Source organism: Corvus hawaiiensis, chromosome 1 (genome assembly GCF_020740725.1).
Source record: "Corvus hawaiiensis isolate bCorHaw1 chromosome 1, bCorHaw1.pri.cur, whole genome shotgun sequence".
NCBI classification, from domain to species: Eukaryota; Metazoa; Chordata; class Aves; order Passeriformes; family Corvidae; genus Corvus; species Corvus hawaiiensis.
In genome coordinates, this window is record NC_063213.1 from 16693291 (window position 1) to 16710115 (window position 16825).

Genomic DNA, 16825 nt, shown 5'->3' on the forward strand with positions numbered 1-16825 from the left:
TCTTTCTTCACAGGAGTTTACCAGCTCCTGTACATACATGCTCTGTTTATTAGTGTAAACAAGTGAAATTTGGAACAGCTTCAGTTTTCATACACTGATTTATATTTATTCTCATTGTGGCCTTTGTGCATCAACATGTAAACATCTTCCCCATCCCCCACAATCAATAGCCCCCGCTAAAACAATTGTACAGCACAGTTTGATTTGCTCTGAATTGCATTGCTTCCTGCAGTAAAACACTCTAAACTTTTGTTTAAAAAAAAAAAGAAAATAGAACTTAAAAAAACGGGAGGTTTTTTTTTAAAAAAATAATTTTTGGTAGCTTGTGTTGGAAGCAAATAACATTTGAAATAAATTTAGGCACAGTCTGGTAAGTAGCTGCCAGAATGAGTGGAAGAGGAGTTGTCTCACTTGTCTCGCATGAGAACCATTTCTGTCAGGTGCACGAGGGCCTCTCTCTCGGGGGACGGCCGCAGCTTGCGGATCTCGCGCGTCGCGGCGTGGCAGTAGCGCTGGGCGAGGTAGGTCGTTTGCTGCACACCATCACTCTGATGGAAGGAGAGAGAGAAAGGAAACAGAGAACTGATCAGCCTCCTCCTGCCTTTGCCTCTTCCAGTCACAGGGCCAAGTTTTAAGGTCAGTAAGTACCCTAGCACATTATATTCTGAAGGGAAAGGAAGAGGATTCATTCTGTAATCAGGGAAGCCTACCTACCTTCCCCAAACTGTCAAGGTACTAAAACTCATCCATGTTAAATGTAAATGACTTACAAAACAGCACTGGTATTAATAACAAACTAGAAATTAAGGGTTTAGCCCTTCCCCTCCTGCCCTAAATAGAGATGCACAAAAACCCCATGCTATGCTGAAAAATAGGTACTAATTTTGCACAGACCATTACTCTGGTCTAAAAGGACTGAGTCAATTAAAACTGGTATGGGGTGTGCACTGCAGTTACAAGACTGACTGGTAATTATGTGCCTCTTATACCAGCTGTTGGATACAGCTATGCCCCAGCTGAAGGAACTGAGTTCATGCATGAGCTTTTTACTTATTATTGTGTGGATTTTATGCCACTGTAGGGGAAAAAAAGAAAAAAAGCTCTTCAGTACCTAGCATTTCTGCTAGAACACTATACCAGTAGGAGAGCAGAGGAGTTCTAACTTGGCATTGTACATTGCATGCTACTCAGCAGGTATTTGACACATTTTACTTCAGGGACAATGAATTTCAGGCTGAGCAGCAGGGACAGCAGCAATATTTGGTATCAGTCTTACCTGCAACACATACTTCCATGCCCGTTCAACATCTCCTGGCTTACTGAATCTCCTCATTATCATAGCATTCATTTCTGGAAACTAAGCACAAAGGGAGAAGGGTTTGTACTTGCTTTTGAGTTGTTTTCTATGTAGCCGCCTGCCATGCTAAGGTCAGAACAACACCAAAGTACAGCCCTCTTCCTCAGTAACTGTTGTTGCTACAGGTCTAGCTTTAGGTTCATACTTGTAGTCTGCACAGGACTATAGTGTAGCAGAGCCCAAGCATTTAAAACTTCAACCATTTGGCTCTGCTGGCTGTAGCCCGAAGTCAGCAGAAGTCAGCACCTGCCATTTTATCATGTTAAGCAGATGCTCCAGTGTGGCAATTTCTGATGTGGCTACCACCTGGTATATAACTGCATCAGAAATTCTTCTATCACAAGTGATGGTTAGTGTTGGCACTCCTAGAAGAAGCACCTCTTCCCCCACACATACAAAAGAACCCAAGATGGTTGTTGTTGCAACATTGCACAGTTCAACTTCTAAAACCCCCTCATGGTAACTTTGGCTGTTACATCCTCTTAGGTTTTCCACTGTGCTGGTATTTTATATACACAATTTTTTTTAAATTAGAGAAAAATGACAACTATAAGGTATTTTATTTTCAGTCAAGTAGCATTTGTAGTTAGCACTGCATGCTCAATTCCTTACAAATCAAGTACGTAACTCAAGTCAGTTGTCTTGAGAAATTCACATAACTTATTTAAATATGCAGCCTCTTTCCTCAGACAGCCTAAAACCAGAAAAACCTAGTGCTTAACAAAGTAAGGCCACAACCCAAGGCTGCTACTCCACAGAAGAATTCTTTTTAAGGGAAAGAGCTGTTTGTTCATCTTGCCTGAAAGGATTAGTCAAACAGAGATGATGTTACTGCCATACACTTATAAAAAATGATCTGCTTTCCTTGCACACCTTTGGTCCCGAAACTGCAGCTTTACAACCTTGTTCAGCTACAAACATGTAGCACCCCTCAGTGCTGTGACATTTTCCTTTTACTCATACATAGTCTTGGAGATACATTCAGAAGTTCAGTGGTGACTCATACTTCATCTAAAAGAAGAAAGTCATGGCTTTTTCTAGATCCTAGCTTCCTTTGCGGGTACTGACAGTTTAATTGCAGTGTCATGCAATCCGTTTCCACATTATTCATATTTACAATTATATCGGATGCATATGGGATCATTTTTTATATTTAATCACTAAAGGACATGAAAATCCCCAAACTTGTAAGGCAGAGCTGTTATTAGCAACTCTGCACAGTTAGTGGGCAACAGATCAGCATTTCACAGGAATGCTTGTAATAAAAATAAACCCTCATTCTTCAGCTCGACTAGCTTAAGAGTAGCTTTTACACTAGTGAATTTCCTTAAAAAAATAAATGGGGTGGGTTTGGTGGTTTTTTTACTGAGTGACCTAACTTTAAATACCGAATAAATAGGTTTCATATCAAGCTAAACATTTTTTTCTCTTTTATATTCTAATGCACAAAGATGTATTTCAGAGGGAGGGGAGAGGATAGGAAGAAAAAGCATCTGTCATTGAAGATCCAGAGCACATTAGAAACTAAAGAATGTTTGTCAGGAAGACAACTCGAGGAGTACCAGCTACATGAAAGGATAGCAGTAAAACTAATCTGAAGAGAAAAGACAGCCTATAATTAATAATTGTATTTTGGACTGTCTTCAAGTCCAAAATATAATTATTTTGGATACAAATAATGAAATTTATTCAGCTACAAATATATTAAATATATTTTAGTAGCAGCACAGGTAAGTGTCTGTTGAAGCTCCACATTTTTTAGCACTTGTGCTTTGTTTATGTATCAGTTAAGTCTGTAGTGCTGTTCTTCCAGTTTCTTGAAAACAGCAGGAAATTTTCAGCAAAGAAGCCTTCTGGTTAACGCAGAAAACTTTGTAAGATGGTCAAGTTATCTTTCAATGCAAAAATGTATACTTCCCATCTATCAAAGATATAAATAAGGAAAAGCATTTAAAAGTGACCTACAAAGAACAAGATTTTAAAATAGGGCTGACAGATTTTCTTTTCTTGTATTTCTATATTATGAACTAATTTATCTTGTAAAGCTAATTAAAAGATAGATGAAGTTCAAAGTCAGAGACAGACAACCTAAACAAATTAATAAACAATAGTTTTAATTTAAAAACTGGAATATTTAACACCTACAACACAATCAGTGTCACCCATTCTCTGTCAAAATTCGGTATTTGCAACATGCCTTGTTTCCCTCTGCACATGGCATCAGCCAAACACAAAACCAGTTTCATAATTCCATCCTCTCTCTCTACCTGAGTGTCTCACTGTTCTTTGGATGGTTCCAATTGCTGATGACACAATTCTGAAATAATGATTCAAGAACATGCTTGTGAATCCCCCAGATGAGTACATGGGGAGACACTGAGGACATGGAGAAGGTTCTCAATGTGCATTCATCTGCCTTAAAGTCAGTATCAGTCAGCTGGCCGATACTCTGTGCTCCCCTGTCCTTCCTGAGATACAGCTCCTTGTAAATGCCCAAAGGATAAGGAAGCAAACAGATGTGCATGCTCCATCTCCCCCCACCCCAGGCTCTTTAAGAGGAGGAAGTAAATGTCAAAGTTGTTTTTTTTAAATGATTTAAAACTTTTCCCATGTCAAGCTCTAAGCAAGTCCACTGAGAGATCATAGATGAGAGCTCTGCTGGAACTAATGGTGCCAGTTTTTGTATCACACTGTGAAGCCTGGTAGAAGGACTGCTTATTAAGTCCCAAATCTGCTTGCCTCTGGTGAACAAGACACTCAAGCAAGGAATTAAACCAGCTTCTTTCCTGTTTATGGATTAGCACCAATTTTAATGTTCTTTTCATGCTGCTCACACTTCTGTTTTCATTCTGCTCCTCCAAGTAATTTTTAAGGCACTGAAAACCTTAAACAATTTTAAGCTTTTTTTATTTATGACAGTCCTTTTTCTCTTCTCCAGTCTTCAGACAGGAAAGCTACCCATGACTGTAACTGGATAATACTCAAGGACAAAGACATGAAGAGATCAAATCCAGTAAATAAAGGTACCCACCTAAATGCAAGGCAGGGATTTCTATTCTTGGGCCCAGATGAATACAAAGCCCAGAACTAGGCAAAAAAGCCTACATACATAGTCAAGCCTGGGAAGAACAAGTTGTCTCAGGAGAGAACACAAGCAAAAAGCTACTTAGGAATAACCTACAGAAAACATGCTAAAACACTCTGAATACCTACAAGAGCCTAACAGTAAGTAGACTTGTGCAGGAAGTTCTGTTTCTCTGATTTCTGTGTGCACAGAATCCATCTGATCTTGAATGCACTGATTTTTCATATGTGCCCAGGCCCTGCTCATCACTGACACTGGAGATTTGATGTGTTTCAGCTGGTCCTGTGAGGAGCAGTTTACGCCTTTTATTTTGAGACCACTTCCTGCTGACTTACCTGTCGACAAGCAAACAAGACAGGGCCTGTGGCTAATCCAAGCTTGATATCTGCTGCTGTTGGTTTCCCCAGATGGTCGGCACATGATGTAAAATCCAGCACGTCATCTATCAGCTGGAAAAAAATGAACATACAGATTGTTTAAAATTTCTTTTTTAAAAATTATAGCTAAATACAGAATAATCCTTGTTAAAGACAAGATTTGTAGGAAGGATTAAGGCAGCCAACTGATTTCTAAGGCACTTTGAAGAAGTTTAGATTTTAGATTCCATTTCGTTCAACAAAAACACTACCTGAAAAGCTATGCCAACGTTTTTTCCGTACTGGTATGCAATCTCATGAACTTTGGGGTCAGGGCAGCCTAGAATTGAAACCTGAAAAGACAAAAAAACCAAGTAAATAGAAGGCTTTGGTTAGCATCCACTTTTAGCCCCTGAACATAGGTGTGACACAGCCAGCACAGGCAGGAGGGATCTGGGAAAGGCAAAAAGCCTGACTTGCGCACATTCTGGCTTATCTTTGTTCATGGAGACAGACAACTAGCCAAGCTTACCAGAAAACAAGGCTGAACAGCAGTGCAGTACTGAAACTACATTCAAGTCTGCAAAGAGATTAGCTTCGTTAAATATTTATCAGGCTTAGAAATTATAATGCAAGAATAAAGAGAGAAGAAATGTGCACTTCAAATGCAGCACAGTTGTCATATACAGTCCAGTGATGGGTTAATTAAGCTAATTACATACATAAATCAGCCAGGGGATAACTGGAGGTCAGACAACAGATAATGGACATTACATGTCTCATAAAAGATCACAAAACTGGATGTGTTGAACCCAGTACAGGGGGGGCAGTTGAGATAAGGAAGATTATTTTTAAGGTGATGTTAACTGTATCTGACTTGCTCAGGAAGATAAGTTGATTAGCTTGCAGGCAAAGGTACTGAGGGACAACTAGTGGCAAAGAAAAGACAGCAAATGGAGAAAGCACATCAAGCTGACAAAGGTGTCACTAAACTGAGACAAACAAAATACTTTACTTGAATGTACAATCAGCTACTCAATAGACTGAAATCTTGCTGAATAAACTCCATAAAACTAAAATACAGGACAATAACTAAGGTTTGAGAATTAATATCTTGCCTCAAAGTAAGGGCATTTATGCTTTTGCATTTATGTACTGATTATACATTTTGCAAAATGAGGTTGGTTAAATTTAAGTACTCAGATTTATTTCAACCTTCAATAAACCAATTACTAATGGGACAAAAATCCACCCTGGTTTATTGCAGGCATTACAAATCTGCTGTGACTAACACGACGAGTGAAGAGACATTTTACTTAAGACTAAAAATATATGCTAGGAAAACCACACAATAGAAAAATACATGTGTGTGTGTGTGTGTCTATCTCTATATATATCTATCTAAATTCCTCTTTAAGACTATGTAAGGTAGGATCATCAAAAAAAACTCCAACCCCAAAACCAAGCACAAATTAAAAGTGAGTCCAGTAGTAGCTTTGAAGGTGAACGTGAAGATGGACATAAGAAACAACATTATATCCTAATAAATGTGATGCAACTTGCACAAAATGAGACATTATTTCATACATCAGTGCACTTCACATCTGAGCATCAGAACACTTCCCAGTCATAACCTGCATCTGTGGATAGTAACTAAACCCTGAAGGAATCTGGATGACTGAGGACTTAACAGCATCATACATTCCCCACTTTGATTTAAAAGAGGAGGACACTGTAGCACGAAAATAATGCTATCTCTAATAATCATATAAAATCCTGAAGGCTATTAAACAGTGTGAACTGCTAATACGAGATATTTAAATAGATTTTGCCAGGGACTATCAAAGTAGAACATTTTGCCCTTTTATCCTCCTTTTGATGCTTGCCTCTTAAATAGCAGTATTTGCCTGAAGACCTAATATCCACTGCTGTAAGATGCAAACTTTTGGTTGCTTCTGTAATATAAATCACATAGTATCAGCATGGCAGGGGGACTGCATCTACCCTGTTTCAATGAAATCCTTACCTACTGCCACATTCCATTCCATGTGGAGGATTAAAATATGGAATTCAGTCACAAAACCTCAGTTAATGGCAAAGGGTCAGAGTGGCAGAGCTGGCAGAGGGTGAGAGGAAGTGCCAGGTAAACAGCTTCCTCATTCAATCTGAAGTATCATTTCTTGTTCATAGACAAGTAAAATACCAAAAAAAATTTTAAAATGCAGGAGATTTGATTTGCCAGTCATCCTCAAGTGAGCAACCCTCTGACCACGACCACATCATAAACCTGCAATGACTGGGTTGTATCTACCAGGCAGTTCCTCCAGGATGCGATTTTCTCAAACTGCTCTTGCAGATTGTTGCCCCCAGCTGGACACTGGCCAGGCTGCAGCCAGGCAGCCTGTCACTCCCACATGGAGCTTAACTGGAGCTGTACTGGGATAACGTCCTGGGATAACAGCAAATACAAATCAGGATAACGAAGTCAATGCAATGACATGTGTTTAAATGATAAAGCTCCCCCTTTAAAAACATCCTACAGCTCCCCAAACAGGTATGACTGGTTGATGACGAATTCAAGCCTGTCCTCCACTAAATCATGATGAAAAATCCTTCCTAATACCAAGTGAACAAATTCTTGAGAAAGGTTCTTTGAATTCAACAAAACAAGATAATTTGCTTGGTGTTATTTCAAACACACCTTTTGCAATAAAAAGTTGTTTCTGTTATATGAGAGACTATAAACCAATTTTGCCTTTTTACTGAATTTCACATCCATAAAATGCATCATCAGCTCTGGGTAGATACATCCTGCTCTGATATTTAATATGTGACAATATGGCAGCTGGAGTTGAAAGCACTTGCACATCTCTACCAGTAGTCTGTAGGTCAGAGAGGAAAATCTGCTGCTGGGCCAGAACATGCTTAAATAAACACTACAAGTGATGTTTGTTCTTGCACTCCTAGATTTGTGGACTCCATGGAAAGGAACAGGCTCTAAAATCTTCCCCCTTACCAGTCTTTCTCCTCTCCAGAAGCAGTCAGATTCCTGCCTTCTCATTCCTGGCTCATCCACCACCGTTTTTCTAGACTGGAGCAGTGTTCCTCTTTCCAGGAGGATCACTGAATAGTTTAGGTTGGAAGGAAACTCTGAGAGTCATCTCTGCTCCAAGGAGTGTTTCCTTCACAGTTAGATCAGGTTTCTCAAAGCTGTGTCCAGTTGGTTTCTGAGCATCTCCAAGGAAGAAAAATCCCACTCTGAGCTTGTGCCCTGTAGTCTCACAGCCACTGCCCTGGCAGTGCTGCTGCAATGCCAGCAATGCACCCTCCTCGTGTTCATCCTTCACTGCTGCAGGGAATGCTGTTGACTCCCTCCGAGCTCCTCAAACCTTCCTGGGAACTACTCTTGAGGAGGGGGTGATGGAGGCACAAGCTTCCTTCTAATACAGAAACCAAGAATCTCTAGTGCACCTTTACATTTACCTCAAAGCAAGCATGATTTAATCCCTCACTGAAAGTATACTGTGCAAAATATAAACAGCTGTACGAGGCTCTGGAACTCACATTACAGCAGGGTTTAAAAAGAACAGAAAACCTGCCCAAGTTATTTTGCTATCTCCAGCTGGCCTGATGACTAAACAGAAATTCCACTTCAGCTTTATTGTTTCTGAATTCTTGAACTGAAGTCACCTCATGTTTCTCTGAATAACGCCTTGCAGTAACTAAGGCTTCAATGACTCTGGGACATCTGCCACTGTTTCCTTTTACTTCGATTGAAACTTTGGTAACACTCCCCCATGCAGAACTATTGTAGAAATAGACCAGAGACTGGGATGGCTCTTAACATCTTGAACAGACTGTTCTGTCCCCAAGTCCTAACTTAAAGGATTTTGATTTAAATGCAGTAATGCTTTGATGGTACAGAATCTATTACAGTGTATGTCTTGTTTAGACATTTTTCCAGGAATACTCTACTCTTCCATCTCTAAAGCATAGCACTGTGGAATTCTAAGGTGCCACCTGTCTGACATCTTCTTTCCAGTTAATACTTAAACTTTATTTAACCACAGCAACAAATAGTTTTTTCCCTATCATTAACAGGAACTGAACTGCTTTGAAAACCCATAATCTCTCCTCACTTTTGTCCCTGGAAACAAGATATGAATACTCTTGATTCCCTAACTGAATTTCCTTTGGAGCTAGAACTGACGATCCTGCTGTCCTGGGCTGTGAAGCCGCTTTACCCCTTGCCCGTCCGCTCCAAGCCCGAGGACGCTGCGCCTTCAGGACGGGCCCGGGGGGCGGGGCCGGAGCCCCGAGCGGGCCTTGCACGGCTCGGAAGCGGCTCGGGGGCTCGGGAGAGAGCGCGCCGGGGGCGCTGCGCTGTGCTTTTGGTTTCTGTTGTGTTCCGGCTAGCTGGAAAAAGGTTCTGTTGCTTTGTCTTGTTCTTTTTCCTTTTCCTTCCCCTTGCCTCACTGCCTCCCTTCCCTCCTCGCTGGTCCGGGGGGCCCGCGGGGTGGCCCCGGCTGGTCCGAGCCCGGGTGTCTGTTCCCTCTCCGGGAATTTGTTTATTTTGAGGGGTTTTTTTCCCCTGTTCTACCCTGTTTTGTTTGGTGTTAATAAACAGTTTTGTTTTTTCCACTTTCACTTGCTGTGACCCACTTGTCTTACTGGTGGAGGAAAAGGGGAGGCCCTTTCCCCTTCGGAGGAGACACTCATTCCGGAGTGTTTCCTCCTGAAGTTTTGTCTCCAAAACCAAGACACCTGCCTATCATTTTTGCTACAGAAAACAGAACTCCCTTCTGATTCCATTTCCTCAGTAGCCAAAGCCATCTAAACAAAAAGATCTCAACACCCACACGCACAAAAACCCCCCCAAATCCCAAACAAACAACAAAAAAATCCCTTTTAACTGCTATCGATAGAGCTCTCCTAGTCCATGCAGAAAGAACCTGAGGGAAACATACATATTCAACTCATTAGTACTGGGTGCAGCAAGTAAGGATTTGCCATGAAGACAGACCTTCTCTCTCAGTCTTCCTTTCTAACACAAATTTTACAGCATATAAAATTCCAGCAATTCAGCAATGGAACAACTCAAACCAGCCACTAGAAAAAAAGCAGCCAAACATCCCCTTCACCAGCCTCAATCCTGAGGGAAGTGCTTAAATCCTTAACTCTTGCAAGTCGCAAAAAGGAAAAATCTTAAATTAACACATTTGTAAGGAGAATCCACGCAGTGAGAAGGTGATTTCTTCTACCTTCAAAGATTCTTTTAGGCAGACTGTCAAAATGAATATAAAAACGTGTGTATGTTTTTTTGGGGTAGCAGAATTACTAGTCCAAGTGCCTACTGATACAAAAGAACATTTGCAAAAGAAAATTGTCAGGGTCAGACTGCCATTAATATGAGCAATCCAGAAGACTTCATTTCTTTCCTCCAACTAGAATGAAACATATTTTCCCTCCCCCAAAATCTGTGTCTCATTATATGTGATCCTTTTGATATAAGCAATTTTCAACTGCTGCTGCACAAGCATACCAGTTCTCTGAGAACAAAGGAAGATGATTAACATTAGCACAGATTTTTAGTCTAATTCTCTTAGAACTCTGTCTTGCTATAGAATCCATCAGCTATACTGCCTTTCACTAAAAAGAATAACCAAAACTCTCTTTTGGGGAGATTTTAGGGAGAAAACCCTTTTTTTGAGATTATTACCCACCTCCATTTTCTGCAATAAAACTGAACATCTATTTTTGAGTAAGAACATCCTCTTGAATTGGATCTTTTTGTAATCAAGTAACAGAACCGAGTGACAAGGTTGGATAAAGCAACTGATCATCAAAACCCCCAAACAAATCAAGAAGTACATGCTTCTCGTTTTTTACAATGTGATGTAGAGATACCAGGAAAATGTTTTCACCCAGAGGGTGGCTGGGCACTGGAAAAGGCTCCCCAGGGAAGTGGTCACAGCACTAAACCTGACACAGTTCAGGAAGTGTTTGGACAATGCTCTCAGGTACATGGTGTGACTCTTGGGGTGTCCTGTGCAGGGCCAGGAGTTGAACTTGATGATCCTGATGGGCCCCTTCCAACTCAGCATACTCTCTCATTCTGTGAATTGTTTCCTCCCACTGTTACCATTTAAGGTCTCCCTCAACACTAATGAGTAGAGCCAGATGTCAAAGATGATTTAAAATCAAACTATAGGCTCAAAAATTATCAACTGAGATTAAAACCACTGTCTCAAAGTTGCAGAATTTCATAAATTAAAGACTGTTACTGTTTTGATTATTTGAACCTTATTTTGATTCAAGTAAGAATAACAATAAATCTGTGTACAAATAAAAAACGCAAAGAAAAAGTGAAAACCAGTATTGGAGGCTACTCAGCTGAACTGTGATATAATTCACAATGTCAAATCCATTCACATTCTGGCAGAATACCATTTCAAGGGTTTGCTTTGGAGGGTCTCCAGAGCAAACAGCAATACTAGGAGTTCAGCTGTGAAGCTTACAGTATGGTATGCTAACTTCAGAAGAGACAGACGTACATACTGCTTTACAACTGTTGGCTATCAGGCTCGCTGTCTTCTTAAAAGTCTTCTCGAGGTAGTGAGCAAATCTCTCATTCTCGTTTTCCTTGGAACCCAGCTGGAGGAATTCACCTAAAAAGTTGCACAGATGGGAGGTTTTATTTGTGGGTTTACTGCTTAGGCAAACAAACTGGAAGATAAAAATAGGAAAAGATCTTACCACGCACCAGATCTTCAATCACCTGAGTTAGAACAGAGATGATAGTAGTATTTCCAATTCGTGCTAAAGCTACAGAAGCAGCTGAGAGGATGAAGTCACCAGCTAGAACAGCCTAAGAACAACAACAAAAAGTTGATCCCTTAAGTCTTTTCCTGTGTTACTACAGACAGTACAATTTCCTTTATTTGTCAGATCTACTCACATCACGTAACTTTCCTAAATAAAGCACAAATATCTCATTTTAAGAGAGAAAAAACACATAAGCAAATATTGAAATCTGAGTTAGTTTTGAATCCCTATCTTATAGTGCTGTTTATATTTTTCTGTATAAGCACTGTCCTCCCTGTATGCAGTACTTGAACATGTGTTTGCCTATGAAGCTTTTTTGAACATTATTTCTCTATTTGTCCATTCTATTGTGGCTGTTACACCATGTGAACTCTGAATTGCCCTAAGTTCCTTCCTTGCATTTTCTGGTGAAGATCTTTCTTGTAATGCTCTATGAAGAAACACCACTTTCAAAAAAAATTCCCACTGGTAAGTGTTCAGGAAGAGGTACAAGTTGAAAGCATTTCAACAGCACTGCAGAGAACGGCATAGGGAATGTAAAATCAATAATAATCACAGAATGGGTCAGGTTGGAAGGGGCCACAGTGGTCATCTGGTCCAACTTTCCTGCTCAAGCAGGGTCATCCTAGAACACATGGCACAGGATTGTGTCCAGGTGGTTCTTGAATTTCTCCAGTGAGGGAGACTCCAAAGCCTCTCCGGGCAATCTGTTTGTATTCAGGTGGAACTTTCTGTCCATCAGTTTCTGTCCACAGCCTCTTGTCCTATTACTTGACACCAGTGAGAAGAGCCTGGATCCATCTTCTTAACACTGTTTTCAGATACTTCTGATGAGAGCCCCTCTCAGTTGTCTCTTCTCGAGGCTGAACAGGCCCAACACTTACACACTTTAATCATTCATTATCTAATGCTTCCAACAGTTCAGAAAAGGAAAGCACATTTGTCTCACCCACAAACTGTGCACACCTCTTCATATGTTTTCTCACATATCCCAAGACCTAAGGATAGTAACGTTACAAACCTCTAGGTATTTGTGCTCTTCTGAAGCTCAAAGGCAAGTCTTAAACATTAGCGAACTCACTTTCCTCTCTCCCCAGATTTGATTAAGTGTCCTTTTTCCTCTGCGAAAATCTGCATCATCAATAACATCATCATGAACTAGACTGGCTGTATGGATCATCTCAGCAATTATGGCCACAGAGCGCTGGCTTGCTTGCACCTCCCTAAAATAAAAAACAAGAACTGTCAAATAATTAAATCAATTATATACACTGCAACACACTAAAAAATCTCTATTAAAAACCAAACAAAAAATGTTTCTCTGAAAACAGCTGTCACAGCTTTTTCATGGTCTGACCCCCTTCTTTCAAACCTGGAATTAGGAAGACAAGAGAAAATAAGATCACATTAGTACAGTAAGTGGAGAGGAGTGTGTCCATCCTTATTAGGCCTGTTTCTGCACTGCTGCATTAACAGTACTGCAAAACTCCTGCATTAGTGACTTTAATCCCTCTAAATCCAGACTGCAGTAAATAGTACAGCATCAAGGATGCTTGGCTCCAAGACTAAGATCTGGAAAACAGCAGAGAAAAGAATGCCAGGTAGCTTTGTAGATGAGTTTTAAGTTTTCCTTATCTCTGTGTTGCTCTACCTATAAATGTGGCATCACAAACTCTCTAAGGCTGGATAACTCTACTAACCAGCAAGCTGGAGAGATGAGAAGACACAGAAACCTGTATTCTACCTTTGAAAGACATTAACTTACAGATCTTATCCTTTATGTTATCTGATTACCTTAAAACCTCAGAGGTTCTTCAGAAGCCTGAGGAATTAACTAGAATTCTACTACAGCCACTTTAGGACTGTAAACACCAACTACCTAACACTTACTGGAACTCAGTCTTTGGGAAGATCTAACACGGATGATTCAACTCTCAGTAGTTCACACCTACTTTATTTTTTAAACTAGGTGAAAAGAAGGTAATGGAAGAACACTGAAGCAATTATCTAGAGAACAAGACTGGCAAAAAGCACATAAAAGAGCCAAGCTAGCTCACACCATCTCCCTTAGTATCCAGCTGCCACTGTCTTCTTCCAGTATTCATCTTTTTCTGTTTTCAACATGGGTTACATGCAGGATCCCAGAAATGGCTATCCCAGTCAGCCTTGCCTCACAGGTGTAACAAAACCACATTTAAAACCGCCCCCACACAAACCTATAACACAAAAAACCCAAAACCCACAACCAAAGAAAAAAACTACTTCTGATATATAGATACCATACTTCTGGTATACAGACAACAGAGAAAATTACACTACTTTCCAGCAGAACAGAAAAAGAACTGAAAGAGAAGATAATTTGAGCTCAGCTGAAGGGAATTTAAAGCCTTCCTGCACTGCCTATGTCCATAAAATTGTAGTGATTAATCACAAAATGAAAGAACATCTTGCGGTCTGCTGACATAACACTGCGTTCTGACACCTACCTCTATGCACAATTCTGCACTGCTGTCAGTGGGAGTTGTACATCCTGAACAATAGCAGGATGAATGGGTACCTCACAGGCTGTGAAAATATGGCTTTTACACAACAGAAAATAAGAGCTGGAAACCTCCATGGTTGTTTGAAGGTAAGTCTTAATGTGGACTAGTGATTCAATCCAGTGCTAGTTCAGTGTAAATAGTTTTCCAAAATAAACTACTCTTACTAAGCAGGGAAAAACTTACCTTCAAAAAACTGAAAAGGTCTCCAGCCTCTTTCATGCAGTGTTCTCCTTTTGGGGTTTCCCTTTTTCAATAATTATGTCAGCAGACTGCATTTCCTGCTGGGAAGCAGCAGTAAATGGCAACACTCACTGACACACTGAAATATTTCAGTAGTATGAAGACAGCACAAAACCAGTTATTTCAAAAGCAGGTTCTGAAAAGTTCTGCATTATAGTGTATTTCATCTCTGACAATGACTAAAAATGGCATAGGAATGCTCATGGTTTATGTGTCTGGTTTCCAGAATATTGTATCAAATATGACAATTTAATCTGAAGGGGTTTTAAAACTACTATTTCCACAAAGTCTCAAGCAAGGTTCTTCCCACTGCAGGCAAAAAAAATCTGTAATAGTTTCCTACATGCATCTTGTGAGACTAATTCTAAATCAGGGCATGCCTATTTTAGGGGGAAACACACAAACTCCAGGATCCTTCTCATTCCCTGCCATTTTTCATTCAGCCTCTCCTGCAAAACAAAAGCAAAAAGTGGCAGTAACTCAAGTCATTAGATAATAGGGTCCCTGCAAATCCAGTAAGTGGAAAGATGCCATTTTTAGGTCATTCTCAAAGTAAAGACACCCCAAGATGATGTATATTTACACAGGTATTTCATGCCACTGATCGTGTTCTGTTTTTCAATAGGACCCCCTGCTTGATACAGTGATAAGGTTTTATAGATCTACTGTACCCTGAGATGTTTTCCATTACAGAACTTGTTTCATGAACACTGAACAAACCAAGGCTGACCATACCGGTTAAAAAACCCTAAATATCACCCTCCAAATATCCCCGTCCAAAACCAAACAAAAAACAACCAACCACAACTACCCGACAATGGTCAGGGGGGAACTCAAAACCACACAAACCAGGATTTACACTCTCCAGCAAAGAGCATGGAGCAATGTGTTTGCCAGTAAGCAAATACTGCCAGTTTAAGGAGAGGAAATGAGCATAAGAACTTGCAAAATTTTTGTGCTACAGCCACATTCTTCCAAGCATCTTTCTCCTGTTAAGGCCCTGTGGTTGAAAGAAGCAACCATCTCAGAGAGTCTGTGACACAGAAGGGCACTGCAAACTAGGGGAAGCACAGAGAATGCGTATGTTAACATGGGAGAAAACTGCAGAGCAGCTGACACCACGGGCTTCTGACAACAACGGTTTGGAGGAGTGAAACAAAAGGGAACTAAGGTTGCTGGCAGGTCCTGTCTTTAGGAAATATTCTATCGAGTTTAGCCAGGTCATTTTATTTGTTTCTCACACTATTCCGATAAATTTCTTTCCTTTCCCCTGCCCCCAAACCTTTTGTGTTCATTATTTTCTCTACTGTCTCTGTACTTCTGAGGTCCTCTTATTTGTCTCTCTCGTTTTGGTTGCAGAAAAATAAAAACTCTTATTTGCAAACACCTTTGGAGAATAGAGAAACACTAGGTCCTGTCAGGCTAAGTGATAATTCTGTGAAATTCTGCACACAGGTATGTGAAGAAGTGCCACTGGATGTGTGAAATTGAGGGTTCGCATGACCTCAGCTTAAACTACTTACAACAATTCTTACTCTCACACAAAGCAAAGTTGCTATCAATAAGCAAAAAGCCACTGCCCAAGGGACTTAAAGACTCAGGGTAGGACTTCTGACACTTAGAACTTCAAGAGAAAAGAAACAACAGGCTTCAGTCACTTACCTTTTTGGTAATAGTTCAGGTAAGTCTTTATACAACTGTCATTTTCCTTATAATGACCACAATAAAGTGACCTCACTCTAGAAAAACAGTTAACCTGCTAAGGGTATAGTAAATACCTCACCTAAACATAAATGATGTCACCTAACCTGCACGCAGAGCCACCTGGGCATTCTCTTGAGAAATCTCAGCTATGCTGGTGGGACTCTGTGAAGGGAAAGGTTTCTCTGGATTGCCTCATAAAATCAGGACCTGTAGCCTTCCTAAGCTGAGTCCTGTTATTTTAACAGCCAAATAAGGAAAAGTATTACCTTTTATACAAAAATTGCACAAAAGAAGAAAAGAAAATGAAAGAGCAGGCTAAAGTATGCTGGGTCCAGCAAGTTATATTATAGCTGAGAATGGCAGCAGATGAAACAGAAACTGAACAACAGCAATACAAACCCCAGAGGTAAAATTTTAAAAAAATGCTAGGGATGAACAGCACAGGATATTGGCTCACCCTACAAGTCTACAGACTCTGGTCTTCAATTACATGTGTGGAAGCCAAAGCCCCAACAAAGGAAAACAAGCCTGGGAGAAGAATCAGTATTAACTGAGCAAAAGAATGATAAAATGCTTCAAGGGAAATGACAACTTGAAAGTGGAAAAACATCTTAAAAAAACATTGGGAGAAGCAGAATGGAAGGCAAGTATTTTTCCCCTCAGGTTTGTAGAAGAGCAGCAGAGTTAAAAATATGCAGTATTACTTCTCTACATA

At 40.3% G+C, this 16825-nt stretch overlaps 1 protein-coding gene across 1 annotated transcript in view; it reads right to left on the minus strand.

Annotated features, from left to right (window-relative positions):
- PDSS1 (decaprenyl diphosphate synthase subunit 1) overlaps window positions 1-16825 on the minus strand; it is a 22927-nt gene continuing 6102 nt past the window's right edge. The window contains 7 exon segments of the mRNA XM_048294614.1: window positions 1-548; window positions 1277-1357; window positions 4778-4891; window positions 5071-5151; window positions 11357-11466; window positions 11555-11666; window positions 12705-12846. Of these exon segments, the coding sequence (XP_048150571.1) occupies window positions 408-548; window positions 1277-1357; window positions 4778-4891; window positions 5071-5151; window positions 11357-11466; window positions 11555-11666; window positions 12705-12846 (781 nt within the window). The 3' untranslated portion in view covers window positions 1-407.